We start from the raw sequence: 27,511 nt of genomic DNA on the forward strand, positions 1-27,511 counted from the left end.
AAGACACAACACACAGCGGTTAAAATATAATATAATATCATAATATATATAAAATAATATAATAACCATCAAGCTTTCATTTGAGCTTTCATGTACATCAATCATAATCCGTAAATTAAAGAAAGGAAAATACCAGATTTTCACTTAAGAATGCAAAATACAGTGCATAATAGTAGAATAAATGGTGATAAATCACTTAAGAAAAGTTGAAAATAGAGAAAAAAATCATTTGAGATCTGCCAGCAAAGTAGCACTGGGTCTTTATGGGTTAAAAAAAGAAGTCCAATCTCAGGTACGTAGATTATTTTATTGATGTTGCGATTGATCGGTTATTCCAGTTAACAATCCAAACAAAAACATAAAGGATCCAAAAATCAGTAGAATGTCATAAAATTGTATAGAATATTGTTGAAATATCCAAGGTGGCAAAGTCCAAGTTATCTTTCTGTGACATGTAATGTTCCTACTTTCTATGTTTTACTCAGGAATTTTATATGTAAGTTAATGTGCAGGCTCAAAGGATCTAGGAATGGAATCATAATGTCTCTGACTGACACTAATCTAAGCGACACAAGGTACACCTCTGTCTTTTGGAAATATTAGTACAAACAACTCTATGTATTTTAATTTCTGACCACTGATTGATATTGTACATCTGTGGTTTTTATCTCTGTGGCTCGTGTGTGTGTGTGTGTGTGTGTGTGTGTGTGTGTGTGTACTTTTGGACTTCCAGTCTGCAAATAAAATAAAATTATACAGAAACAGGGTGTTGAAATGGATCCATGAAGGTCAGGGATCATATGTACATTCAGAAAAACAGTGGAATATTGAGGTGAATTGGCATCAGGGGCTTCTGGGTAAACAGGGATGGGCCTGTTGAAGAACCAGGAGGCCAGTATGTTAGAAATGTGACTCTCATTAGATGTCACCTAAAGTGTGGCTGCTAATTATCTGCGAGTGTTGGAGTACGATGCCTCCAGCGTTTTGGTCTTTGTCTTTGATCAGCTTGTTTCTTCGTGGTCTTTCTGCCTGGTTTGTCAACCATCGGTCGTCCACGCTCCGCCATAGGTCACCTCTCCACAGGACTATCTCCTAATGAGATCCTGCCTCGTTGCCCTGCGGCTCTTCCTGAGTTTTGGGTCACAACCTGTCACTTCGTCTCCTGCTCCGTGTGCATTCTGTAACCAGCTCCATCTTTCATGTCATGCTGCTGGATGTGATGAACTATTTGAGGAACGCACTTTCGCCTAATCTCCAAACAATGAGCTAGAAATGTTTCACGGCAACATTATAAAGGGGCGACTTAGGGCTCCCCCCCGAGATTTAATAATCCCGGCTCGGAGGCATGTCTTCTATCCAGGCAAGCGTTTATTCCTGGGGAGTGGCGATGTGGACAGAAAGTGGATGATGTTTTAGGGGAACTGGATCTGACAGTCGGTTCATGAACAGGTACTTGACAGGAGTGCTATTGTGCTGCATGAATAGGCGTCGCCTGAAGTGCTGCGAAGGCTGAAATGTCAACACTAAACTCAACTTCTGTTTCTGTTGCTGTTCGAGGGATTTGAAGTGGAGGCGAAGCTTTGACGTCTCCTAGGCAACAGATACACACCCACATCACGCTGTTTTTTACTTCATCAAAAAAAAAAGAAGTTTCATTTGAACCCGTAAAGACCCAGTGCTACTTTTATGATTTTTTCCCCCCTAAATGTACCCTTTTTGAAGTGATATATCATCATTTATTGTAGTATTATCCTCTATACTTTGCTTTTTTTTTTTTGTGAAAATCATGTATTTTGTTATATTTAATTTACTGATCATGTAAATTTTCATAAAAGCTCAGATTAAAGTTTAGGGTTGTTATTATCAGAAATAGAGGAAACTTAAAGGAGTGATATTTTACTTTAAAAAAAAAAATGGAATTATGCATTTTAAAACCTTTCCCTGTGGCCTACATAAACTGTAAATGCTGTGCTTGGGTCTGAATTCTTCATTAATTCAACTCCACAGGCCAATATTCAAGCCTATTTTTGAATAATGACACCAAAAAGGTCGTTTTGAGCGCTGGCCCTTTAAATGCACATGACCCCACCCTCTCCAGGTTGTTGACTATGCTGCTCTGTCCCGCTCAGCCACTTGTGTTCGTTAATACAACCAACAACTGAACATTTTAGGTAATTGGCTCAAAGTTTGGACATATTTTCAGTTTTTACTACAACCGCTGCTGCTGACAAACAATTATGTCGTACTTGGAGAAATGTTCGTCAGAAGTCTTGACCTCATATGTGCAAATGTCATGATGTAACTAGTTATAAAACATAACAAATTAAGAAGGAATTAAAATGGGTTGTAGAAATCCACTTGATTTTTGCCAGAATGAATATAAAGATAGACTTTGCAGCACCTGGAGGGTTCAAATTCAAACTTTATGAACTATTAGGGTCCAAATACACAAATAAATGTAACGAACTAATAAAAGTGGGTTTAACCAAATATGAAAGTGACTTTTTCAACCAAATATGCCATTAACTGAGCATAAAACCAAGTATCTCCATCCACTGTTATTTGTCAAATCTATGTTGTAGAAGATGATGGTGTTTCTACGTTCACTGATTGTCCAAATGGGTCATATCTGATGACCATGAAAAGATGACAAATCGCATTTTACCACAATTATTTACAGGTATTGATAGGATTAGTGGATTGATAGAAGTAGAAGACTTTGGTTGCTGGTGGATGTTTGGGTCTTCATGGGTGAAGATAGTTCTTCAGACTGAGCAGCAGGTTTCACACCGGAATGGAAATCGAGGGAATATGTCACAGTAGGTGAAGCCGGACGTTCTTATCCACATCCTCCTGAGTGTGTGTTTTCAGGTGACCTAAAGCCCACTTGTCACCCTGCCTGACCCAGTCATCCCTTTTGTGTCTGCTGAGGATTATCTGACTGGGGGTTAAATCCTTAGTGACAAGGCTCCCTGTGCTGCATTGTAGCATTTGTCTGAATCTGCTCTTATTTACTCCATGAACGTATCACCAGGGGCGCAAGAAAATATTGAGTATTGTGATATTATGTTCTCTGATAGTGTATTTATTCTCAAAAGCACTATTGGTTTTCCATTTTGAGTTCATATGTGTTTCATTCATTCATTCATTCATTTATTTGTTTATTTTGAGCATTTACAGAATACATGCAAGTTCAAAAAAATTCCAAAATCATTCATTTGTACTTGAAAAGGAGTGGGAAGAAGAAAAACGTTTTTAATCCCACCCCCATTCTCATCATCAAATAACTTAACATATTAACGGTTTAGATACTCACTCCTGTCCTTAGACTTCAAGCCAGAACAATGAACAATTAGAACAATTTAACCCTTAAACACCCAAACATCCACTAGCGACCAAAACCATCTCCTCATCTAAAATCTATAATACCTGTTGATCCATTAATCCTATCAATACATGCAAATAATTGGTGCAAAATACAGTTTGTCATCTTTTCATGGTCATCAAATATGACCCGTTTGGACGTTCAGAGGCTCCGTAGTTACCATGGAAACACCATCATCTTCTACAGCATTGATTCACCAGTAAAACCCATGGAGTTTGATAAATAACAGCAGTCATTGACACTTGTTTTATGTTCAGTTCACGATATATTTTACTGATAAAGTCCCTTTTTTCAGTTTTCTCAGTTTTTTGTTATAATAATCTTCAAGTTTAATCTGAGCTTTTATGAACATCTACATAATCAGTAAATTCAAAATTGGAAAATACCTGATTTTTACTGGAAAAATGCAAAATACAGAGGATTACTTCCAAATTAATAGTGACTTATCACTTAAGAAAGGTTAAATATAGCGAAAAAAAAATCATTTGGGACCTACCACAAAAGTAGCACTGGGTCTTTATGGGTTAAATCTAGATGACAGCATCAGATGTTACAGCATTGGTGATACATGCAAATTCAGATCTCGCTATTTTAAGTGCATTTAAAATCACATTTTTTTCTGCCCACATTACATAGATCAATGAAAGTTTTGCTGAAAAGAGATTTTTAAAAGTTACAGTATTTATTATTGAGCTATTGCTATTAATACCCATAGTATCGCAATCACGACTGCAAGAATATTTACATTTGAGTTGATAAATTGTCATATAAATGATTTCAATGAACAATATTAAACTTTATTCACCACTGTTGTATAAGTTTAGCATTGGTTTAATTATACCCATACATATTTTGAAGACAGCATATAAAATTTATTGTGTTCTGAGTCCCTTTTTTCAAGAAAAGTGACATAACATAATTCATCACAAACATTTTTGATCATTGTACAAATCAGAGCGAAACCTTGAAAAAAAGGCCATAAAAAGAAAGTTAATTTACGCAGATAGGATGTAACTAAATTATACAAAGCACATAATCCAACTTTTCTACAATGGAACAAAATCTAAATGAGTTGTTAAATGGACCACCTTTAATACATTCCTGTTGTACATAATATTTATAAACCCTCTGGTTTCATTATTAAACCAAATATCTGAACAAAAAACTCTTTTTGTACAGTCTGTCCTGGAAGTGGGATTCTCCTCTGTAGTTCTACCTGTCGTTTATTGTGTTATATATACATTTTTTGTGGTATTTTTGAGGCGAAACTCTGATTTGTAGTATTGGTTTACATAAATAAAATCAGGCTGCAGAAGAATAATGGAGCACGAAAAGATTGTGTAATTAAAAGAAGTCAAAACAATGTCTAGAATTAATGATAAAATACATTATTTACACATGAATGGAGACGATTATCATTATCACTGTCCCGAATGACTGTGATGTGATGATTATGTAATAGTTGTTGCAGACATAATCACAGCACAGTGGAAACTACTTATAGTGATGAACCGCTTAGATGGATCAAAATGTCTGAGACAGAATCATTCCTCTACAAATGCTGCTTAAATAACTGGCTTATTGTGACTAAGTAGGTCACTTCCAGAGTTCACTTGGGTCTTTTCATAACTGAAGATGGCGCTGTCATTTGGTCTCAGCATAAAATGACAAAAAATACATGTAAAATAGAGGCCACGGGAGTCTAAGTGGATCGACCATGTGCAGTTGCATGATGGGAGTTTATCATGTGTAAAGATAACAAGTAGCAAAATATCTACACGAGGATCACTGCCAAACAGTTGAAGGTATATAAACATAATTAGTGCTAATAAAATTGAGTTGAGACTTGCAGACAGGTGAGAAATACAATAACCACCTGCTTATAGTGATTTCCATTTTCCACTGTGTATAACTGAGTGTCATTTCACCAGTTTCTTTCCAGGAAAAAGTTTAGTCATTACACAATATTTTACCAGGCAACGCAAGTTTACACATTACACAATTAACACACAGAGTCATTCAAAGGGTTTTACAAAAGCAAGTTAGAAATACATAGAGTAATGATTATTAACAGTAAATGCAGAGTTTTAGATAAAAAAAAAAAAAAAAGATAAAATAAAAAGAGAGGCATGCAGATAAAACCATTTCAGTTTCCATATGTAAAGATAAAAAGAAATGTTTTCAGATTTCACTTAAGCATTGTTAGAGTTTGGGTTTGTGTAATTTATATTCCAGATTCTGCTTCTCCCTGTTTAGTCCTGACTCTGGGCATGAGCAGAAGGCCTTAAACTGGAAGTGTCAGTGTCCGAGATGACTGAACTATGACTGTTGACTATTTACATCATGTTATATATATGTAATAAACTGTAATCAGTAATCATTTCCATGGTAACTTTACTTTAATACTAAAACCTTGAACACAGGCTTTAGATTTAAAAACTGTTTTAATGTGGCTGTGAAGAGTCTATTTGCAGAAATAAAATAGAACATTCATTATTATGTCTTCATTAGTGTATAATCAGCTTAAAATAAGAATCATTGTACCAATACCATGTTCCGTCATAGTTCAGAATAGACTTCTTCCTCTTCTCCTTTTTTAACATATGGTGGCATCCAGTGTTGTGATACATTACTGTCATTAATATGTTTGAGTGTTGACCTGAATCTGCATAATCCAACGGCTCAGGGCTGTATATTTTTATTTATTTATTTATTTATTTATTCATTTATTTATCAAACATAGTGGACACATAGTGAATAAAAAGTATATAGCATTTATGTAAGAGTATTTTTTGAGTGTTATTTGTGTTTTTGTGGCCACCGTAGGGGATGGTGAGGAGAGGGGTTTTCAGAATTTTGCACTCCAGACGCCACTAAATCTTCCAGACAGATTTTGTAAATAACCCATTGTGATTTACCATTTATTTTTCATTGTTTGTGTGAGGTTTATCAGTTTGGATTAGGTTGGATTACTTTACTTTACATTACATTAGATTACATTACATTAGAATTTATTGATCCCACAATGGGGAAATTCAATGGTCTAGGCAGCAACAGAATAAAGTGCAAGAAAAGTGTGTATGCTTAAAGATAGTGCAAAAACAAACAACATAAAATAAAAATTAATAATAGCAATAAAGAGAGATGTGATGTGATGGCTATGTGGCTGTACATCAGTTTGCTTTCATGGAAACGTAATGATATTTTAGAATATTTAGTCAAAACAAAAAGCATCATGTCCTGTTCCTCTCAGACACTGTCACACCTCTACAATAAACTAAAACTAAAAGCTGTTACTGTATGTCATTAAATTTGCATTAACAGACCGCTTGCATTTCCATGTCATGTTTCCTCAAAGAACACGATGGTGCCTAGAACAAAGTGTGAGCAAATGTGGTTATGTAAATCCCAGTAGACATAATCAAATTAACATGTTTGTTTATGTTAAGACACATGCAATAAATTCCTTTCAGAATTTTTTTTAGAAATAATTTCCCTATTGGCTGTCATTTCCTCATGTGTTCACAAAGAGACAAACCTTTTTTTATGATATCCCAACCCTCCCTTAGTCATATTTCCATTACTTTATTACATTAATTACAACTAGGTTTCAGAAATACCTCTTGTTCAATGTGAGCTTCACACAGTCTGAGCCTATGCGACACATTTTTATCATTTTTCTACAGTAATTATAGTTTATGACATGTTTTATCATATTATCTTTAATGACAAAAGTTAAAAATACCTCATATCAGCTTACAGTTGTTCAGACCATGATACCAAACTTAACAGTGAAGTTCCTCAGAACTTACTCATTTCTCATAAACGCCATCTGGAAAAAGCAGAACACTAGGTGTATCTGAGAAATAGCGTGACACTTATCTCTTACCCAAATTCACATTAAAAAATATCACAGTAAAGAGCGGAACTTTAGAAATGTCACCTCACACAAAACCCCTCCTGTGTATGTTTTCCATTCAGTTCACTGTGGTGACAGAAGATAAAAGCTGATTGTTGTTTCTTCCTCTTTGTTGCCCTTCCTCAGGTATTTATGATGTGAATACAGTTATTCAGATCTGATAAGTGTAATATTGGGTGTGACCAGCTGCATCTGGTAATGTGGACGTTCAGGAATGGGCATCTAATCTTTTATAAATCATGTATCGTGCTAACACTCAATTCCTTTAATTATTAAAAGTGTTATGATGGATCACAGTCATTGTCTATATAGTATATATGCAAATATACAAATAATAATGTAACACACGAACCCAGATTACATTTCAGGTTTTTTCTACATTTAAGCAGAACATTTATATTAAGAGTAATATTATTTGCGATAAATTGTGTCATAGGTTTATAATAGAGGCAATGTTACAGTCTGCTGGTTTATGCATAGATGAATTATCGCATTAAAGTAATCATAATCATCTAATTAGACATAAACTATACAGATAAAAATATTTGGTTGAATCACACCTACAGCATGTCCCCCTTGAGTTGAAATGTTATCATGATAAAGATGTTCATGTCACTTGTCAGTATTTCTGATAAAAAATGTCAAATCAATATTTGAAATGAATTTAGTAAAATCACTGAAATCAATAAGGTGAGAGTGGAAGAAACCAGACATTACTTGTGGTATTATTATTATTATTATTATTATTATTATTATTATTATTATTATTATTATTATTGTCAGAATGTGATAAATATTTCAGAAATCTAGAGGCAGAACATTTACAATTACAACAATTTTAAGAATTCAATGTTGAGTTAATATAAGTATTCTGTAGCATTTTATGATAAAATTAACCCAAAGGACAAAGTGAAAATGTTTATTGCAACATAAAATTATGAAATCCGGTCATTACTCTTTTGTAGCTCACCTCCCTTTTGTCAATGAAATGCCTGAATTCAGTGTGTCCCAATACTTTTGTCCATATATGTTTTTATGTTCACAATGAGTGATATCAACTTTTTTTTAATTTATAGTATTTTTAGTGACAAAAGTTTAGTAATCTCCCTTTTTCTATTTAGTTTAAAAGAATCCAAACTATCAACTGTTTTAGATTAGGCTTTGACACTTTGGTATGAAATTCACTATATTAGCAAAATTTGTAATATTAATAATGACAAATATTGTGATGAATATCACTGAAATAAACATTTTATTTTTTTTTTTTTAAAATAACATTGTCATCTATGGTTAGAAAATGAGGTTTTATAATTTTACTCAACATTGAATTTTTAAAATCAGAATTCTTTTAAATGTTTTCTGTCTGGATTTCTGAAATATTCCCCACATTTTCTCTATAACTAATCATTGTAATTCTCAAATAACATTCTGATTTCTTCAGCCTTTAAACTTTATTGAAATATTGATTTGACATTTATATTTTAGCTCAATGTGAATGGAAAGTCCTGTAGGTCTACAGTTGCGGAAAAAATTATTAGACCACCCTTGTTTTCTTCAATTTCTTGTTCATTTTAATGTCTGGTACAACTAAAGGTACATTTGTGTGGACAAATATAATGATAACAACAAAAATAGCTCATAAGAGTTTAATTTCAGAGCTGATATCTATCCATTTTCCATGTTTTCTTGATAATAACCAAAATCACTTCAGTTCTTAAATCAATATCTATGGCATCGTACTGCCAAAAACAGTGCTTTTAGGCATTCCATGTTTTCTTTTCTGTCTGTTTTAATCACATGATACACACAGGAGTTAGTACTTGATTGCATAACCATTGTTTTTGAGGACTTTTGATGGTCTAATAATTTTTTCTGTGACTGTACGTGTGTCCCAATATTTCTGTCCATATAGTGTAGGAAAAATGCTGACATTAAACAATAGCTGCTTTGTAGATAATATAAATTGTCTTTTTATTTAGTTAAAAGCTTTTCAACTTGTCGACTCTTTTAGATGCTAGTCCGTGTTGTTGTAAAGTCTTGAATTAATGCACACTAAAAGCAGTTTCATTGTGACGTTAAAGAGGCCGAAGCACTTGAACAAAGATAAAGTTCGACATTAAAATAATCATACTGGAGTCATGAGACGTGTTCTTCTTTTCATGAGAAGGCAGTTTTAGCCTGTACTTAAGAGGCGGAGACGGGCTGTATACTTTCCACTGCGGATAAGAAAGTGTTTTCTCCTCAAACACACTGAGCTGATATGGCTCTTGGACAGTTTATGAGTTTACATGTGGACACAGTCTGACTTAATGCTTCTCCTTCACAGCTGTGTTGACTGACTGAACTGCATTTCTTCTATTTTCTTTAGCTTCAACCTGCTGACATTGACGCCATCCTCGACCCGAAACTGCGACTGTTTTGTTAACATCAGCAGAATCCGAACAATGGCTAGAATGTGAGGGTTTTGATACAGGCAGATAAAACCTCCCGTGTTTGACATTTTAATAGAACGCACTGTATTCCAGACGTTTTTAACCTTCAGCTCTGTAGTTCGTGGAAACATCCGTGTCCTTGTAAATGATACTAAAATGACAAGAATGTAACACACAGAACATGTTTTCATGCTAATTAAAGCGACTGGAGTCGACTGGATCTGATTTAAGAGGTTTTCATTAATCTTCATCTCCGGCCATCTAGTAAGATTAGTGGATTCTCTTTAAATCTTAATCTAGACAAGCTAGTAACAAACTGGTAGTTGTTTTTTTTTCTCTTTTTAGTAGGATTTTCCATGGTTCACATGTTTATTCACGTAACAATTCACCATTCTCATCCATTCACCTGAAAATTACAACTGAATCACACAGCGATACTTTCGGGACTCCACAGGTGATACAGATAAGGATGATTGATCTTCCCTCAGCAATCCAAAAGATGTAATTTATACAGTATAAAATTAAGAACTAAACTCCCTAGAACAGGAATGCTGAGGTGCACATGTGTGATATTAAAAAATTTAAGAAAAACCAAAACATTGATACAAAAGGGTTAGGGATGCAGCGATGCCGATACCAGTATCAGGTATCGATCCAATGCTGAGTGTGTGTACTTCTACTCGTACTCCGATACAACCACACTGATACTACTTACGGTGCATGACTTTCACAGTCAAGTGTAGTAGGTACGCGGAAAAGGAGTAATGTCATCAGTGTGGGGATGTTTCAAAATAAGCGACGGTGACAAAAGTGACAGTGACTGACAGTTTTGTTAAAGACACAGACAGATATGGACGGAGTGTTCAGTCCGTCTATACGGAATTCTGTCCATTTTCCGGCTGCTCACGGATGCGTACCCAGATGGAGAATTCGGAGCAGTACCACCAGAAATCGTGGAGGTAGCGCAACTTTTCAAAGACGACTGTGTGAGTTAGTGAAAAACTACTGATACATTTACGACAACTACCCTCATCAATATCAACATTAGTATTCACATTAGTATTACCTCTGTCGTCGGCATATTTGTTATTATTTACCTTCTTCTTCTTCGTCTCAAAAAACTTTACTCTTCTTCGCAACATTTGTCCAGTATGGTTACTTAAGAGCGGTGCCCTCTGGTGGATTGATTGACAAACGCTCATTCCAATGCATTAAATGTCAGTACTAACAACACTTTGTTCCAATCAGACTAATGACAATGACAATAAAGCACATTTTCAAAAGTAACTAACAACTGTAATGGTATTATTAAGTATTCATATCGGTACTCGGTGTTGGTAAGTAATCAAATGTAAGTACTTGTAGTTGTACTCAGTCTGGAAAAAAGTGGTATCGGTGCATCCCTAAAAAGGGTTAAAAAGTAAAAAGAGGTGAAATGGACATAAGACATGGCCTTAGATAAATGATGGTCAAACTGATGTGACATACCTAATCCATCTTTTCAAAACAGACCTTGTTGTAGACTTATTGCAGAAGTAATTCCTTGTATTGATAGTTGTTTTACGCAAAAGCCATATAATTTTGCCTCTCCTTTTCTTTATAACACACACACCCAGTCATTTTTCTCTCAATAACCATTGAGAACGCTATGACAGTATACATGTCTGTCACCTATTGTTTCTTCACTTCTACACCCTATTACATACAGTAAATATGGAGATAGGTATGGGTGTGTGTGTACATAATATCTGTAAAAGTCTTCTGTGCAGGGTGTGTTGAGCCTGTGGTTTTTCATCTCCAATGAGTCTTGGTTACTAAGTGATAAAGACATTAGGTAACATGGGGCCTTGTACACATTGACAATAATCAAATCATGCTCAGTGTCTGATATTAGTCTTGGTTTTCTCGCCACTTCCTTGTGCTTTCCTTGAAGAAAGCTGTGTGTTTAAGGCGTCCACCCAAGTGGCTCTAAGCAGCATATTCAACTGAAAAGGAGGTTTAGATGTAGTCATTCAATGCATGCAGATGAGGAGCTGAGGTAGACACGCTAAGCTCTAATCAAAGCCCTCCTGCTGTTTGTGCTGCTCCTCCGACTTCCTCTGTTTCCCCATAAATGCTGAGGCAAAAATGAGAAAACGCTAAACGGGAACAGGCGTCACAGCCAAAGGAGGCAGCGCTTTCCTTTAACTCTGTCAAATGAAGTTGGGCGTACGTGCGTCCGGCACATTGAGATGTTGTAAACAGACGTCACTTGCCGTTTGTTCTTATCTGTAGAGTCACTGCTTTTGTCAGCTTCTTCCACACTTACTGTTAAACTGTTACGAGTTTATTTAAGACACGGTGGAGCTGCCCTCTGCGAAAGTCTTTAAACATGTCTTCGGAGCTGTTACTGACCCATTACTCTTTAAGAATGTGTGCTTTTTAAATGTCTATCAACACATACGCCACTTCAGTTTCACTTTTAGTTCAGCTGGATGAAACCCTAAGTACAGGTTTCAAGCCAGAGAAGACATCTACAATCTACAGGTGGAAATATCTGGTTCTTTGGCTGAATTTCATGGACATAATTTGCTATATATCAAAATCTTTAATCTCCTGAGACCCAGGAAAGTGTAAATTTTGGCTTTTTTACATGAAATAACTGCCTCAGTTGGAAACAGCATGATGCCAAACATTTTTCAGATACATTTTTTATTATTAGCTCGCCAGCCAATAGGCCATGAGCTATTGTGAAGGCGCTGTGTCCGTCGTCTTCATCTTCATCGTCGTCCTCTTCATTACCAACTCTTTCAAACATCTTCTCAGACAAAAAAAACTACTGGTCAGATTATTTTTCAAATTTTATATGTGGTTTCCTTGGAACAATGTCTACAGAGTTTGTTCTTGTATGGACTTTTATTTGGGTCCATGACCTTTGACCTTGAGTGACCTTGGAGGGTCAAACTCAAGGTTACCAATGTTTAGATTGCAACAATATTTCTCTCCGTAACTACTGGTCGGATTAATTTCAAATTTTTTATATAGCTTCCTTGGGACAATGTCTGCAACATTTTTAAGAATTTTTGAATCATTAAAAATTTGCCTTGTAACAGGCCATATTTTTATGGCTTATAAAATGGAAATGGTTGGAGATATCAGTATAGTTACTATTGAGCACTGACAGGAAGTCATATATGGACTTCCATTTAATTTGTTGACTTATCTTCAAGTGAAAGTACCACCCACTGCTTTTGGGAGACTGATCTCCTGCATCAAGACCACAGGACTCTAACATAGTGACAGAACCTGACAACCTCACAAATTCGAGTTATTGATTCTTGATAGAACATGCTTGTGAGCTACAGGACCACTGATCCTATTTTTTCATTTATAGAATGTCCTTGGCATTTTTTTTTTCAGTGAAGTTGTGAAACTTGTCCTATACAGGGGACAAAAATGCATTGCAGGAACTCAGAAGGTTAAGAAATATATTTTTACATGTTGCTTTTGTTGGCAGGTCATCGAATTCTGAAAATATTTCTTGCATTTGTTGCAATTGTCAGATATTTTGGTAGCAGAGAAAGAGTAATGAGCTATTTACACCGGAAGGGGAAAACACCTGATGTCACCTGATTAAATCATTCATGTTGATTCCAAATCTAAAATCAGAATTTCTCCAGCACATCAGGATTTTGAGTTAGGTGAACATATAAACCACACTACTTTTCCAATCTTGTGCCAACACCTATAATTGTCTATTGACAACCTCAAGGTAAGGAATTTTAAATTGGTCAATAAACTAATAAATATAAACATCAACCCCAAAGATGAACCAACCTAAGTGTCAGAGCCCATTAGCTTGGATCAAATTATTTCCCAAATGTATCAGTCTCTTGTTCTTGAAGGTTGTGACAGTTTCCTGCAGTAGAACCAATAGTAATCACCATCATGTTTGGGTTGAAGCTTCTTTGTACCTAGTTTCCAGTTCAGAAATACATGGATGAAATCATCCACCATGCTCATAACATACATCACAAAAATTGTTTGGGAAAAAAATCAAGCTACAAGGGGAGGAGATTTGATTTGAGTAACATTCTGCAACCTCATGTGTTCATATGGTTTGAGCATGTCCTCCCACTTGCACAAATGAATCCCAGGCTGTTCATTCTAGAGCTGAGTTTTGATAGGAATACAGGCTCACCAATAAGTTCTCCAATTTGGGGTCCAGTGAAAATTCCAGCTTTCTCTTTTGACCATCCAACTTAGTTGCTACCTCATGCTGGCATGCTGCTAATGGATATACATTTACTTGTGCTTAACTCAAGAGCTTAACTCAAGAGCCCAAAAGGATGGAGAAATTCTGAGGTCAGATTTGGAATCAGCACCCCCAATTTAAGTATTTTTTTTCTAATTAGCGAAGTCATTGTTGACCAGTGTTCTTGCTTGTGCTTCTTATAACTGCAGGAATAGTAGCGACAGATCCTATCACACATGCCCCTACAAATGATATCTCCGGTGGGCCATTCACCACTTCAACAAGCTTTGACTCAACCTCAACTCCAACCAGCAACCATACCGATAATGTTTTTACCTCTTCAACTGCAATGACCACAAATTCCACAGCTTCAGTGCTGTTTTCAACCACAGAAAGTGTCATGACAGAATCTACATCTGTGATACCAACCACCACACCTTCCACTCGGCTGACTGACACGTCTACAACCTCTGAAGCAGTCACAGGCAACGAGACTGACAACAGCAGCCTCACAACCAGCTCCCCACCTGACCTCCCATCGACTCCAACCAATGGCACAACCACGACCACTACAAACCCAGAGAATGGACAAACCACCGTCACCAGTGAGACTGCAAATACAACCATTATACCAACAGACTCTGGCAACAATACAACTCAAACAAAACATAATGTCAGTGACAGTACGCTGACCACACACAGCACCGAGAACACAGGTACAACCCCTCACTCCAACAACACCAGTACGACCACACAGTCCACCAACACAAGTATGACCACACCCTCCAACAACACCAGTATGACCACACCCTCCAACAACACACCTATGACCACACCCTCCAACAACACAAGTATGACCACACCCTCCAACAACACCAGTATGACCACACCCTTCAACAACACTAGTATGACCACACAGTCCACCAACGCAAGTATGACCACACCCTCCAACAACACTGGTATGACCACACCCTCCAACAACACCAGTATGACCACACCCTCCAACAACACAAGTATGACCACACCCTCCAACAACACCAGTATGACCACACCCTCCAACAACACCAGTATGACCACACCGTTCACCAACGCAAGTATGACCACACCCTCCAACAACACCAGTATGACCACACCGTTCACCAACGCAAGTATGACCACACCCTCCAACAACACCAGTATGACCACACAGTCCACCAACCCAAATATGACCACACCCTCCAACAACACCAGTATGACCACACAGTCCACCAACACAAGTATGACCACACCCTCCAACAACACCAGTATGACCACACAGTCCACCAACACAAGTATGACCACACCCTCCAACAACACCAGTATGACCACACAGTCCACCAACGCAAGTATGACCCCACCCTCCAACAACACCAGTATGACCACACACTCCACCAACACCAGTATGACCACACAGTCCACCAACGCAAATATGACCACACCCTCCGACAACACCAGTATGACCACACACTCCACCAACACCAGTTTGACCACACCCTCCAACAACACCAGTATGACCACACAGTCCACCAACACAAATATGACCACACCCTCCAACAACACCAGTATGACCACACAGTCCACCAACACAAATATGACCACACCCTCCAACAACACCAGTATGACCACACCCTCCAACAACACCAGTATGACCACACACTCCACCAACACCAGTATGACCACACCCTCCAACAACACCAGTATGACCTCGCAGTCCACCAACACAAATATGACCACACCCTCCAACAACACCAGTATGACCACACCCTCCAACAACACCAGTATGACCACACCGTCCACCAACACCAGTATGACCACACCCTCCAACAACACCAGTATGACCACACCGTCCACCAACGCAAGTATGACCACACCCTCCAACAACACCAGTATGACCACACACTCCACCAACACCAGTATGACCACACAGTCCACCAACGCAAATATGACCACACCCTCCAACAACACCAGTATGACCACACAGTCCACCAACACACGTATGACCACACCCTCCAACAACACCAGTATGACCACACAGTCCACCAACGCAAGTATGACCACACCCTCCAACAACACCAGTATGACTACACACTCCACCAACGCAAGTATGACCACACCCTCCAACAACACAAGTATGACCACACATTCCAACAACACCAGTATGACCACACAGTCCACCAACACAAGTATGACCACACCCTCCAACAACACCAGTATGACCACACCCTCCAACAACACACGTATGACCACACCCTCCAACAACACAAGTATGACCACACCCTCCAACAACACCAGTATGACCACACATTCCAACAACACCAGTATGACCACACAGTCCACCAACACAAGTATGACCACACCCTCCAACAACACCAGTATGACCACACCCTCCAACAACACCAGTATGACCACACCCTCCAACAACACCCATATGACCACACAGTCCACCAGCACAATGACAACAACACAAACCACCAACCACCCAATGGCAACCACACAATCTGCCAGCAACACAACTCCAGTTGCATCAACCCCACACTCCAGCAAGAACACAGCTCCAACTCAAGTGAGCACACAAACCAGCCACAGCACAACTAAAAGTGCAGTAACCCCAGAACACTCTACAACTGTACTAACAACAACTAACACTTCCCCTGAGACTCACACGAGCACTGCCGCATCCTCAGCTACCACCACAAACACAACAGGTACAACATCGGGACACCCATCCTCTTCACCTACTACCACCACCACCTCCAGCTCTCTCCCTACAACCACATCCCCTGGCACTAGCACCGTACCCCTCTCTGGACATACCACCACCCCTAGTCCCTCAGCAACAACCTCAGGAGGTAGGACTAACTGCATGATGAGTGACGATCACTGTCCTTGCTAAATAAAATTCTGTAACACTCCGGTGAGAGGGAATTCAGCAAGTAAACCTGAAATAAAGCTGCACCAAGCAATTCAACAAGAGAGAATTTTTTAATGCTAAAGGAGACATTTTCAAGTTTCACTGAGTTAAAATCTCATCTTAAAGGGAGACCAAAAATGTACATGACACATACTGAATGTATAATTAATCAGCTTTGTTGTCACTACAAACTGCACGCAGAATGTTCTTAGATGTAAACGATACAATTGGATTCTGTGAAGTTTTATTGTATGAATCCATTCTAGCCTTCATTGGTCTTTCCAAAGTTTTATTTACAGCTATTTGCTGCCATGTCTTGTCTCTAGAGCATACAAGACAAATGAATTTTTATATATTGGTTTTGCCTTGTGCAGCTTTAATAACGACAAGATGCTTGTAATTACACTGTTAAATCGTAGATGTCTGCTGTGTTATTTGCTTCACATTTTCTTTCTTTTTTAATTATAGCAACTGGCACTACGGTATTAACCACCATGCCCACAAAACCCACTGAGCCTGTTACCACTTCAAACTCTACCGTCACCACCGTCAGCCCTTCTTTGACTACTACTGCTACTACCAATACTGTCACCACCCTGCAAACAACAGAAAGCACAACCACAGCAGCTCCGCTCAACACTACTGTTGTTCCACCAATAGGTTTGTACCATTCTGTAACGTTACATCATAGGCTTGAACTGTATAAAGAAAATCTGCATCACTATTAAATGTTGCAATGATTATATGACCAGTAATAATATAATATACTAGCTTTACACACGACAGGGTCTGAATGTCACCACAGGATCCATACCGGAAGCTTGATTTGTTACACGCATGTGGAAAAATACTATTTCCTGTAATGCTATCACATGGTAATATTCCTGAGATCTGCTCCAATGATACTTTGGATTTTCATTTTTAATTGTCCCTCAAGTTGCTAATTTATTTATTTAATTTATTTTTTTCCAAATATAAAAAAAAAACAGGGAAAAAAAGTTTAAAAAACCCCAAAAACATTCGAAAAGGAGTGGGATGAAGTACAACTTATATACTCCTGCCCCCTTACCCCATCTTTTCTACTGATCACAAAGTCCCATGTCAGTTCCTCAAAGTATCTTAATAAATCTTACACTTCAAAATAAATTCTAAACAATCCTGCACAAAGCGCAAACAAATATTATACTTATCAAAAATAAACTCTGTCCATTTCATCACTGCATTTCATAACAGGGTTTGACATATCAAAATAAATATAGATATAGATAGACTTCACTTCAAACATAAACTAATTCATTTGAAATTGTTAAAATTTGGGGACATTTTTTAGATTTCCAATGTCCTTGTGGTAGCAGGATTTGATCCTTCCACTCCACCATATGAAAATGATCCACTGTGGAAGAGACAATGTGCTGCATTTATTATGAAAAAAAATAAGATTGTGTAATGTCTTTATTTTCCTCCATGTGTCCTCAGTTTGTCCTTTCAACCCATGCCCATCTGAAAGCCTCTGTTTCCAAGGAACTTGTCAGTGTATCTCTGGAACTTATATGCAGGATGGCGTCTGTCAACAAGGTAAGGACACATATGTAAGTCAACAAAAATGATAGTAAGATTTCCTTTAATTACTTTTTGCCTCATATTCTCCTTTCCTCCTCTTCTTTCAGTCCAAGTGTTCCCAGGACAACTTCATCTCACCTCCAGAAATTTTTCAGAAGGAATGGAAGACAGGACATCGGAGATTTTTAAGACTACAGCGGCTGAAATTACTTCAGCGGTAGGTCCTGAGCTCAGAAACCAGCCAATATGAACATAAACCCATATCCTCTCTCAGTTATTCAACTTCATTTATTTGTTTTCTTAGCTCAAAGTCGCTCTCCAAAATACCCCTGGGTATTTAAGATCTGATGTTGTGCAACTTCAGTGAGTATCTCCCCTTTCTGTTCCACATAAAAGCATATTGTACACATATTTGCTCTTATTGCTTATTGTTGTCTCTCTTAATCCCTCAGACCAGGAAGTGTAATAGCATCTGTGAACAATAACTTTCAAAACACCAATGCCACTCAGGCCACTGTCGATGAAATAATCCAAAATGCAATCATAAACTCAACTGGAATTCTGCAAGATGGAACATTTACAGGTATTCATTAAGAGAACACCAGTAGGAAAATAAGTTGATCTTTGTTTTTCTTTATACAAACTTTCTTTAACTTCTTCCCCAGGTACAAATGTGTGTGAGAACACGCCGCGACCGTGTGATCTCGCTAGCACAACATGCTCAGTCCAAAATGGCATTGCTGTTTGTTCGTGCAAAGAGGGCTTCATCCCATTTGATTCAGTGTACTCCAATAAAAACAAAACCTGCAGAGGTAATACTAACAAATTATGCTGTCATGCATACATATTCTGTATTCTTATTACTTTTCAGGAGTAATGTTTTTATTAAGTTGTACCCTTGAACAGTCTTTTATTTGTAGTTAAAGCATATTTTTTAATGTGTCATTCTGCCATAGTGCAATAGATCATTAAAGCCTCTTTTGTAGATTAACCCAAAAAGACCCAGTGCTGCTTTTGTGACTTTAAGTGATTTATCATCATTTTTACAATATTATCCTTTGCATTTTGAATTTTTTTTAGGGAAAATCATGTATTTTCCAATATTTAATTTATTGATCATGTAGATGCACATAAAAACTCAGAGAAAATTCAAAGGTTATACTATCAGAAACACAGAAAACTGACAAGAAATTGACTTTTTCAGCAAAAATATCAATAACTGATTGTAAAAACGAGCATCTCCATCCACTGTCAGTGATCCAACTCCTTGGGTTTTACCGTTGAATGAGTGGTGTAGAAGATGACAGTGTTTTCACATTCACTACGGAGCCTCTGAATATCCAAATGGGTCAGATATGATGACCATGAAAAGATGACAAACTGCATTCTGCACCAATTATTGACATGTACAGGGTGGGGAAGCAAAATTTACAATATTTTGAGGCAGGGATTGAAAGACAGTGTATGACCAATTAGTTTATTGAAAGTCATGAGAATTTATTTGCCACAAGAAAATTGACATAATAGAAAATGTTTTTATTCTGTGTCCTCCTTCTTTCTCAACAACTGCCTTCACACGCTTCCTGAAACTTGCGCAAGTGTTCCTCAAATATTCGGTTGACAACTTCTCCCATTCTTCTTTAATAGTATCTTCCAGACTTTCTCGTAATAGTTTTGCTCATAGTCATTCTCTTCTTTACATTATAAACAGTCTTTATGGACACTCCAACTATTTTTGAAATCTCCTTTGGTGTGACGAGTGCATTCAGCAAATCACACACTCTGACGTTTGCTTTCCTGATTACTCATATGGGCAAAAGTTTCTGAAAAGGTATGAATAATAGTGTTAGGTATGATTATGACATCAATATATGTTTGGTTTCAAAACAATTGACGTAGTGCCTGCTGAGAAAAAACAACTAAATGTTCATTGTAAATTTTGCTTCCCCACCCTGTATTGATAGGATTTGTATTTCAGATTGTATTGAACATTTTAGATCAGTAGATGCTTTTGGTCACCAGTGGCTCTTTGGGTCTTTTTGGGTTAAATCTGACAACCCACAGAGTGTAAAAACCAGCTCAAGTGTAATATTCCCATCAGATCTACAGTTAAGAGAACTGTTACAAAACCTTCTTATCCTCGGTGAAATACTTCGGTGTGAGAACTGGGGGGAGAAACAACAGGGAGCGAGACTTAGAGACAAGGTCAAGAACTGCAGCCTTTTCACTATGCCGACCCTTGACTCTAATTTCATTTATCTCTCAAATTTATTTCTTTTTAACGGGGTTGTTTCCCTGGAAACAGCTTCAAGAATTGCAGTTTTCTTGGTGTGAAGGGGCTGTGACCGAGGAGAGTAGCCATAGGAAGAACCAGCAAAGAATAAAGCCTTAATGTTGTATAGCTGTCTTTTCCCAGGAAAAAACTAAATGCACTATTATGCACTGCAACCCAGATATGAAGAGGCTCTCATTGTGTTGCGTGTTTTCCTTGCATGTGCAACCAGGCGTGCAGAACCTCCCAATCTACTCTGAGGCTGGAACTGTAGTTTACTTGTTTGTTATGCTCTCATTTTGTGCCGGACATTGTGTATTATTAATTATTATTGTTTTGACTTATTTTTGTAGCTTGTCCAAGCGGAGAGAGGGCAGTAGGAAACAAGTGTGAAACGTGAGTATAAGCAGTTTTAAATTATTTACAGGATATATTTGGAACTGATATCACATCTATGAGGTTCAGCAGAGTCTGAGTGTGAACTAACTAGCTACATGTAAACCTGCTGTTACAAATACTAAGAAATAAATTAGAATTAGATTAATGGAGTTTGTGTTACAGCCTAATATCCTCATATGTGTAATATAACATCTAGAAACTCAACAATATCTTCTTTTAGCTCTAACATTACTGGCTTAAATGTATGTTTTTAGCACTTTTCAGCTTTATTGTTTAAAACCTCTGTTAATAGCGTATTAAAAAGGAATCAAATGTGTGTTAAAGTGCTTCACATTTTAGCTGCACATTAAGTCATACTTGACCTGTAACCTTTTCAACAGTGTTTGCAGTGGTTTCTGGCTCCCTCCTGTGGATTCAGTGGTAGCAGCAAATTGTTAATATCCATTTCTTTTTTTTTTTTTTTTTCTTTTTAGATGTGCATTTGGATACAGTGGCTTCAACTGCAATGACTGTGAGTATGAATACATTATACAGGCAAAATTAAAGTAAGAATAGCAGTTACAGTTTTCTAATCATGCAAAAAAAAAGAAAAAACAACAAAAACTTACTGTTTTTATGATTTGTGTGTTGACAGCGGCTCTGCTGGCAGTGGTCGTCATCTCCTGTGTACTGGGAGGAGTTCTGCTCTTACTGGTCCTGGCTTTGCTCATATACTGCTGCTGGTGAGGAGATTTAAAACATACATTAAAACACACTGAGAATCGCTCTTTCAGAGTAGGGCTGTTAGAAACTATCGGTTCTGCAATATATCGCAATATTTCATCTCACAATACTGTATCGATATTACAAAGTACTGTATCGATATTTTTAGGCATTTATTCAAATGCAGATATGGGGGATATTCATTTTTGTTTTTTGTTTTTCTTTATTGTTTATATCTTATTTATTATTATTTAACACTGTTTTAGGAAATAATGGCTATTTGAAGCATCCTAAAAGCACTTTTTACTGTCTGAGAGGCAGATGTTCGTTCTTTTGTTGGGATTGAACTAAAATACTGCTCTGATATTAGTTGTGAACTAATAGAATACGAACATTTGAACAGGATCTGAAACTGTAATGTCTGTAAAACAGAATTTCAGTTTGAACACAGGAACATTTTGTGATATAACATTAGATCCTGTTGGGATCAAATAAAAATGTGTTTAGTATTTATACAGATTTCTGCTGTGATTCAATTCTTCAAGGAAATAATCATTTAAAAAAAAGAAACAAACAAAAAAAATGTCCTTTTTAACAGTATCATGATATATTGTGATATATTGTATCGTGATCCTAGTATTGTGATTTGTATCGTATCACCAGATTCTTGCTGATACACAGCCCTATTTCAGAGTCACTCTTTCAACAAGCATAAAATAAAACAGAAACAATAAAATGTAGCTACAAATGAGGCAAAGATAAAGAAACATGAATGAAAATTAAAAGAAAGCAACATTGGAATATTTCACAACAGTATCTGTAAACTGCAGTACATTGTGCTGTGAGATTGTTAGCAGAAAGTGGTGCACATATTGTAGACATTTTTATATTGCTTTGTGGAATACTTTGAGTCAACTATATATGCTACATACAGCCACGGAAAAAATAATTAGACCACCCCTAGTTTTCTTCAATTTCTTGTTCATTTTAATGCCTGGTACAACTAAAGGTACATTTGTTTGGACAAATATAATGACAACAACAAAAATAGCTCATAAGAGTTTAATTTCAGAGCTGATATCTAGCCATTTTCCATGTTTTCTTGATAATAACCAAAATCACTTCAGTTCTTACATCAATAACTATGGCATTGTACTGCAAAAAACAGTGCTTTTAGTCATTCCATGTTTTCTTTCTGTCTGTTTTAGTCACATGATACACAGTACTTGATTGCATAACCATTGTTCTTGATGACTTTTGATGGCCTAATCATTTTTTCCGTGACTGTATAATAATTGTCATTATGCATTCAGACAGCTCTACAAAATGGTGTATTCATATACTTGTAGGTGTTTGGATACAACCAGAAATCAGTTTAAACCCAAGTTAAACCTGTTTGTCTTGTCTATTTTGGTTCATCAGATAGTTTGATATTTGTTGAATATCATATTTCCCCATAACATCTGAGCCTTGTTTCAATGCCTCTACTTCAACATGTAGATAATGTTGCTTCATGCTGAATTTAAGCCACTGAAATGTTATGAAAATCACTGTTATATGTATATTTTAAACCCACTTTCCTTATGTTCCTGTCTGGCTGCTCATCAGGAAATGCTGCTCCAAGGACAAACCTGACTATGAGAGCAGCCCATACTCATCAGGGGACTTGAATCAGCCCTGGCCCACTGGTATCACCCCCATCCCACGGGCCTCCACCAACTTTGACTCAGGAGCCGCCATAGAGATGACAGAAGGGGGAAGCACAAATAACCTGGTGGATAAAAAGCATCAAACCAACGGGCTGGTGAGTTCACATTGTTTTATTCGGCCTCTGTCTTCTAAAAATCTTATTTCTAATCGTTAAACTCACAATTTAAGTTGAATATTCAATAAATCAGCTTGTAGTTTCTTGATTGTTCACAAGTTATTTTGCATCCAGTTTGCACTTTTTAACCCAAAACCACCTGGTAAACATGGATTCAGAACCAGTTAACCCTCAAAGACTGAAACAGCCGCTGTCTATCTAAAATGTTCAATGACTTTTAAACCATTAAATCTATGATTACATGTAAATAATTCTGATACAGAGCAGTTTCTCAGTAATTCAGCATCATTAGATATGACCCATTTGGATGTTCAGAGGCTTTGTAGTGAACATGGAAACAATGTCAACTTCTGCAACATTGATTCACTAGTAAAACCAATGGAGTTTAACAAAGTTCAGTGGATGAAGACACTTATTGTATATTTAGCTGAAAAGTTCACTTTTTCTTCTTGATCTTACAAAACCTTTGTGCAAACTCTGAGCTTTTGACATGATCAGTAAATTAAATATAGGAAAACACCTGACTGTTACTGAAAAATTCAAAATACAGAGGAAAATATTACAGTACTTGCTAGTTAATCACTTTGGAAAGGTTAAATGTGGAGAAAAAATAATTTGGAAGCTGCTACAAAAATAGCTCTAGGTCTAAAGTTAATCAGTGCTGACGGCATTGATCCAACTATTGGTGCTAGATGAAATTGGAGCAATAATTAATATTACACTTCTCAACTGGACACAAATATAGGCACACATCATGTCTATTGTTTGACTTCCAGTTCATATTATTATTTCAAATATGGTCAAATAAAAATAGGAATAATAAGAATGTCTTCAGTTTTCTTTATTTTGACAAAATATCATTTGAATCTACATGTTCAGTAAATTAAATATGAACGAATGAGTGAATTTTTATTATTGTTTCCTGCATAAGAATATGTCCAGCCCTTACATGGGCTTATAAGACACCAAAAATATAAACCAAAGACCAAATACCAGACAATAGGCATAATAGTTGTAAACAACACAATGTAGTGACCTATTTAAACAAACAGATCTGCCACTTTTTCCAGGCTTTACAACAAATAATGCTAATTTATATACATTTAAACTAAACAACCAGTTCATCTTGTCATCATCAGTGCTCCAAAACACATCAGGATTTTGGATAAACATGTCATCAAACAAAGAGTCTCTCAGTTCATCCTATAGAGGACAATACAAAAGAAAATGTGATTCATTTTCCACTTACCCCAAATCACATAGCTGTTTTTCACTGAAAAATGCAAAATTGAGAGGATGATATTTTAATAAATGACGATAAATGAGTTGGAAGAGAAAAACTGATGTGGAAGTTGCCACAAAAATTCTGTCAGGTCTTTGAAGTTTAAAAAAAAAGACTGTTTAGCAGGTAAGAATCAGCTTTCAGAATCAGATTTATTGTCTGGATACAAGTTTATAAATTGTAAAATATAGTTGTTTTAATGCCTTTATCCAAATTTAGCCCAGTTTTGACCTAAATATCTAAACTTTCTAGTTCAGGGGAATCCATGCTGATTAGGAACATAATCATCCTGTGTCACTTCAGAGATAAATTCAATGCTCTGATGATATGATTTCATGCCTATGCACACTAGAATATTAACCCAATCATCATAATATGTAGTTTGATGCTAACACACAGCTGCCTCCCATGCACACCCTGCTTTGCCTGACTCCCAGTGTGTTGCTTTTCAGCTAAAGGAGAGTGGATGGAGAAAGGTAAGGCACAGCTTTGCTTTTAGATTCTTACAGTGAGACTTACGGTGGCAGGGTTACCGGTGATTCGGAGCTTTATGAGATAGGAATTCACCGAGTGATGGGTGGAAGATACAGAGCTGATGCTAAATCTGGGTGTAGTCGTGGACTGGTTGTCGTCGGTTACTACTGCGTGTTTTGGATTTTGTGTGTTTGCATGCAAGTTTATATTGGAAGTCCCTGCAGTTTTTCAAGATGCTAATACTTTCACTGACTTTTCAGACAGGATCCTATGATCTCAACCCAGACGACATGAAGACCTTCAAAGGAAAAAATACCTCCCGTTACTCCTATCTGGTTCAAGGCCATGAGAACCCATACTTCCTACCTGGAGATGACAAGAAAAGCTAAACATCTGCAGGAGGTCAGGATGAAACCCATGTGGATGTGAAAGGATCAAATGGATCAAAAAGCAGTCACTGATATTCAAACTCTGGGACAACAGGTGCATCTCCTGAGCAGGACCTGGTTATTTATTAAGATATTTTACCTACTTGGACTCATGACAAATCACAAAAGACTTTTCTCAACTGGGAAACAGCCACCAAAGAGATTACTTCACATGAGCAAGAACACTTTAGGAATTTTTTTTTTGTTTGTTTGGTTTTTTTTGGAGACTGTGGTCATCTTTGAAATGAAGTAAATGTTGCTGATTATGACCAGTAGATGTCTCTGTAGCGCAGTCTAATTTTTTAGGTACTTCAGACTTTTTATACTGTAAACAAATCATTGTGTAGTCTTTTTAGTTGTGGTTCTTTTCCTGCTGATTGCACTAAATTGTGTGTTATGTTTACCAATGCTTTCCTCTGAAATCAAAGATATTGAATATTGGCTTTCTGGGGCTGTCTGATATTTTTCTTATACAATAGGTACAATTTTTTTTTATTGAAAAAGAAAAAAACTTCAACGACTAAAGGGGCTGGATCCCTGGTTTGGGGTATTTTTTTTTTTTTAAGGGATTTACATTGTAGCACAATGAAGGCGAATACTTTATATCTAATGAAAATGCACTTGCAAAATGTGCCTGTTTGAAAGGTCTGTTTGACAAATAGGAAACATTATGCAAAGCTGGTGATGCAGCCTATCTCCAGGATGTGCCAATTATCGCTTATACACATTTCTATTGGAAACTCTTATATATTTATGCTTGTATGTTTGAGAGAGTATGTAAAAGTTTTGTAAATAATTGAAGACTTTCTGTCACGGAATGTGAGTGTGTGCGTATGCAACAGAAATAAATTAATTTAAAGCAGCAGCAGTTGTTTCTTGTCATTAATGGATAATGGAAGTGTTTAAATGTTTGCTAAGGCTGGATTTACACACCCCTCACTGATGTTTTACTAAGTTTAAACCAAACCAAATACCTGGATTGATTAAAGGACTGGAACAATGTACTTGTAGTCTTTGTAATCCTTCACCAAACTTAAGAAGCTTTGCCTACTTACATCATTAAAGACAATCTACAACCTTTGACTGAAAAGAGTATTCTGTCGCTCCCTTATGCCCCATGACATATTTATGTTCTCAGAAATGATAATTCTTGTTTTTTTTTAATTAATTTTATTATTGTTGTGTTTTTTGCCATTTAGACTTTTGGTCTTTGTTGCTAAATTATCCCCTTTTATTGCAGATATTGGAAACACCTATGAAATTCATCCAAATATGTACATATTAAATTGAGTTTTCAGTTTGCTGTATTGCTTTTACAATACATCAACGCTCTTATTTTAATCAAATATGTTTTTGGCACAGTTCATTAGGCATATCACCGCCTCACAGCCTCTGGACTTAATTGAATGGCCTCATGAATCACAGTGGAAATTGGATTATTCCTGGAGTAAATGTTGACTGTGCACTTTACCCAGAAATGCTCCATCTCTGGTGAATGATGAGGTGTTCTCAGAAGTTTTATGTTGGTGTTTTGCCAAACTTGGCTTTGCAACATGTTGCTGTGGCTTTACATTCCAGGAGCCCCGTTCCTCACAGACTCTTAAAAGCGGGGATTTACTTTGCTGGGAGGCTAAATCTGGCTTTGCCCGGACTTAATCTTGGGCACTAGG

At 36.9% G+C, this 27,511-nt stretch overlaps 1 protein-coding gene across 1 annotated transcript; it reads left to right on the forward strand.

Moving 5' to 3' along the window:
* The first annotated feature begins 14,742 nt into the window (after positions 1-14,742).
* On the forward strand, positions 14,743-26,706 carry LOC115424793 (mucin-5AC). Its single transcript, XM_030142217.1, has 13 exons — positions 14,743-16,837; positions 17,368-17,559; positions 18,376-18,474; positions 18,567-18,676; positions 18,764-18,822; positions 18,912-19,042; positions 19,125-19,271; positions 21,085-21,127; positions 21,604-21,641; positions 21,765-21,852; positions 23,441-23,636; positions 25,392-25,415; positions 25,674-26,706. The coding sequence occupies exons 1-13, from the start codon at positions 14,743-14,745 to the stop codon at positions 25,800-25,802; spliced, it is 3,351 nt and encodes a 1,116-aa protein (XP_029998077.1). The 3' UTR covers positions 25,803-26,706.
* Positions 26,707-27,511: the final 805 nt, after the last annotated feature.

This window comes from Sphaeramia orbicularis, chromosome 8 (assembly GCF_902148855.1).
Source record: "Sphaeramia orbicularis chromosome 8, fSphaOr1.1, whole genome shotgun sequence".
NCBI lineage: Eukaryota > Metazoa > Chordata > Actinopteri > Kurtiformes > Apogonidae > Sphaeramia > Sphaeramia orbicularis.

Coding starts and splice junctions, on each gene's coding strand:
- LOC115424793 (XM_030142217.1), top strand. CDS start 14,743: ATGACCACACCCTCCAACAACACCAGTATGACCACACCCTCCAACAAC. Junction 21,128..21,603: donor GTAGGAAACAAGTGTGAAAC/GTGAGTATAAGC, acceptor TTTTCTTTTTAG/ATGTGCATTTGGATACAGTG. Junction 25,416..25,673: donor AGGAGAGTGGATGGAGAAAG/GTAAGGCACAGC, acceptor CTGACTTTTCAG/ACAGGATCCTATGATCTCAA.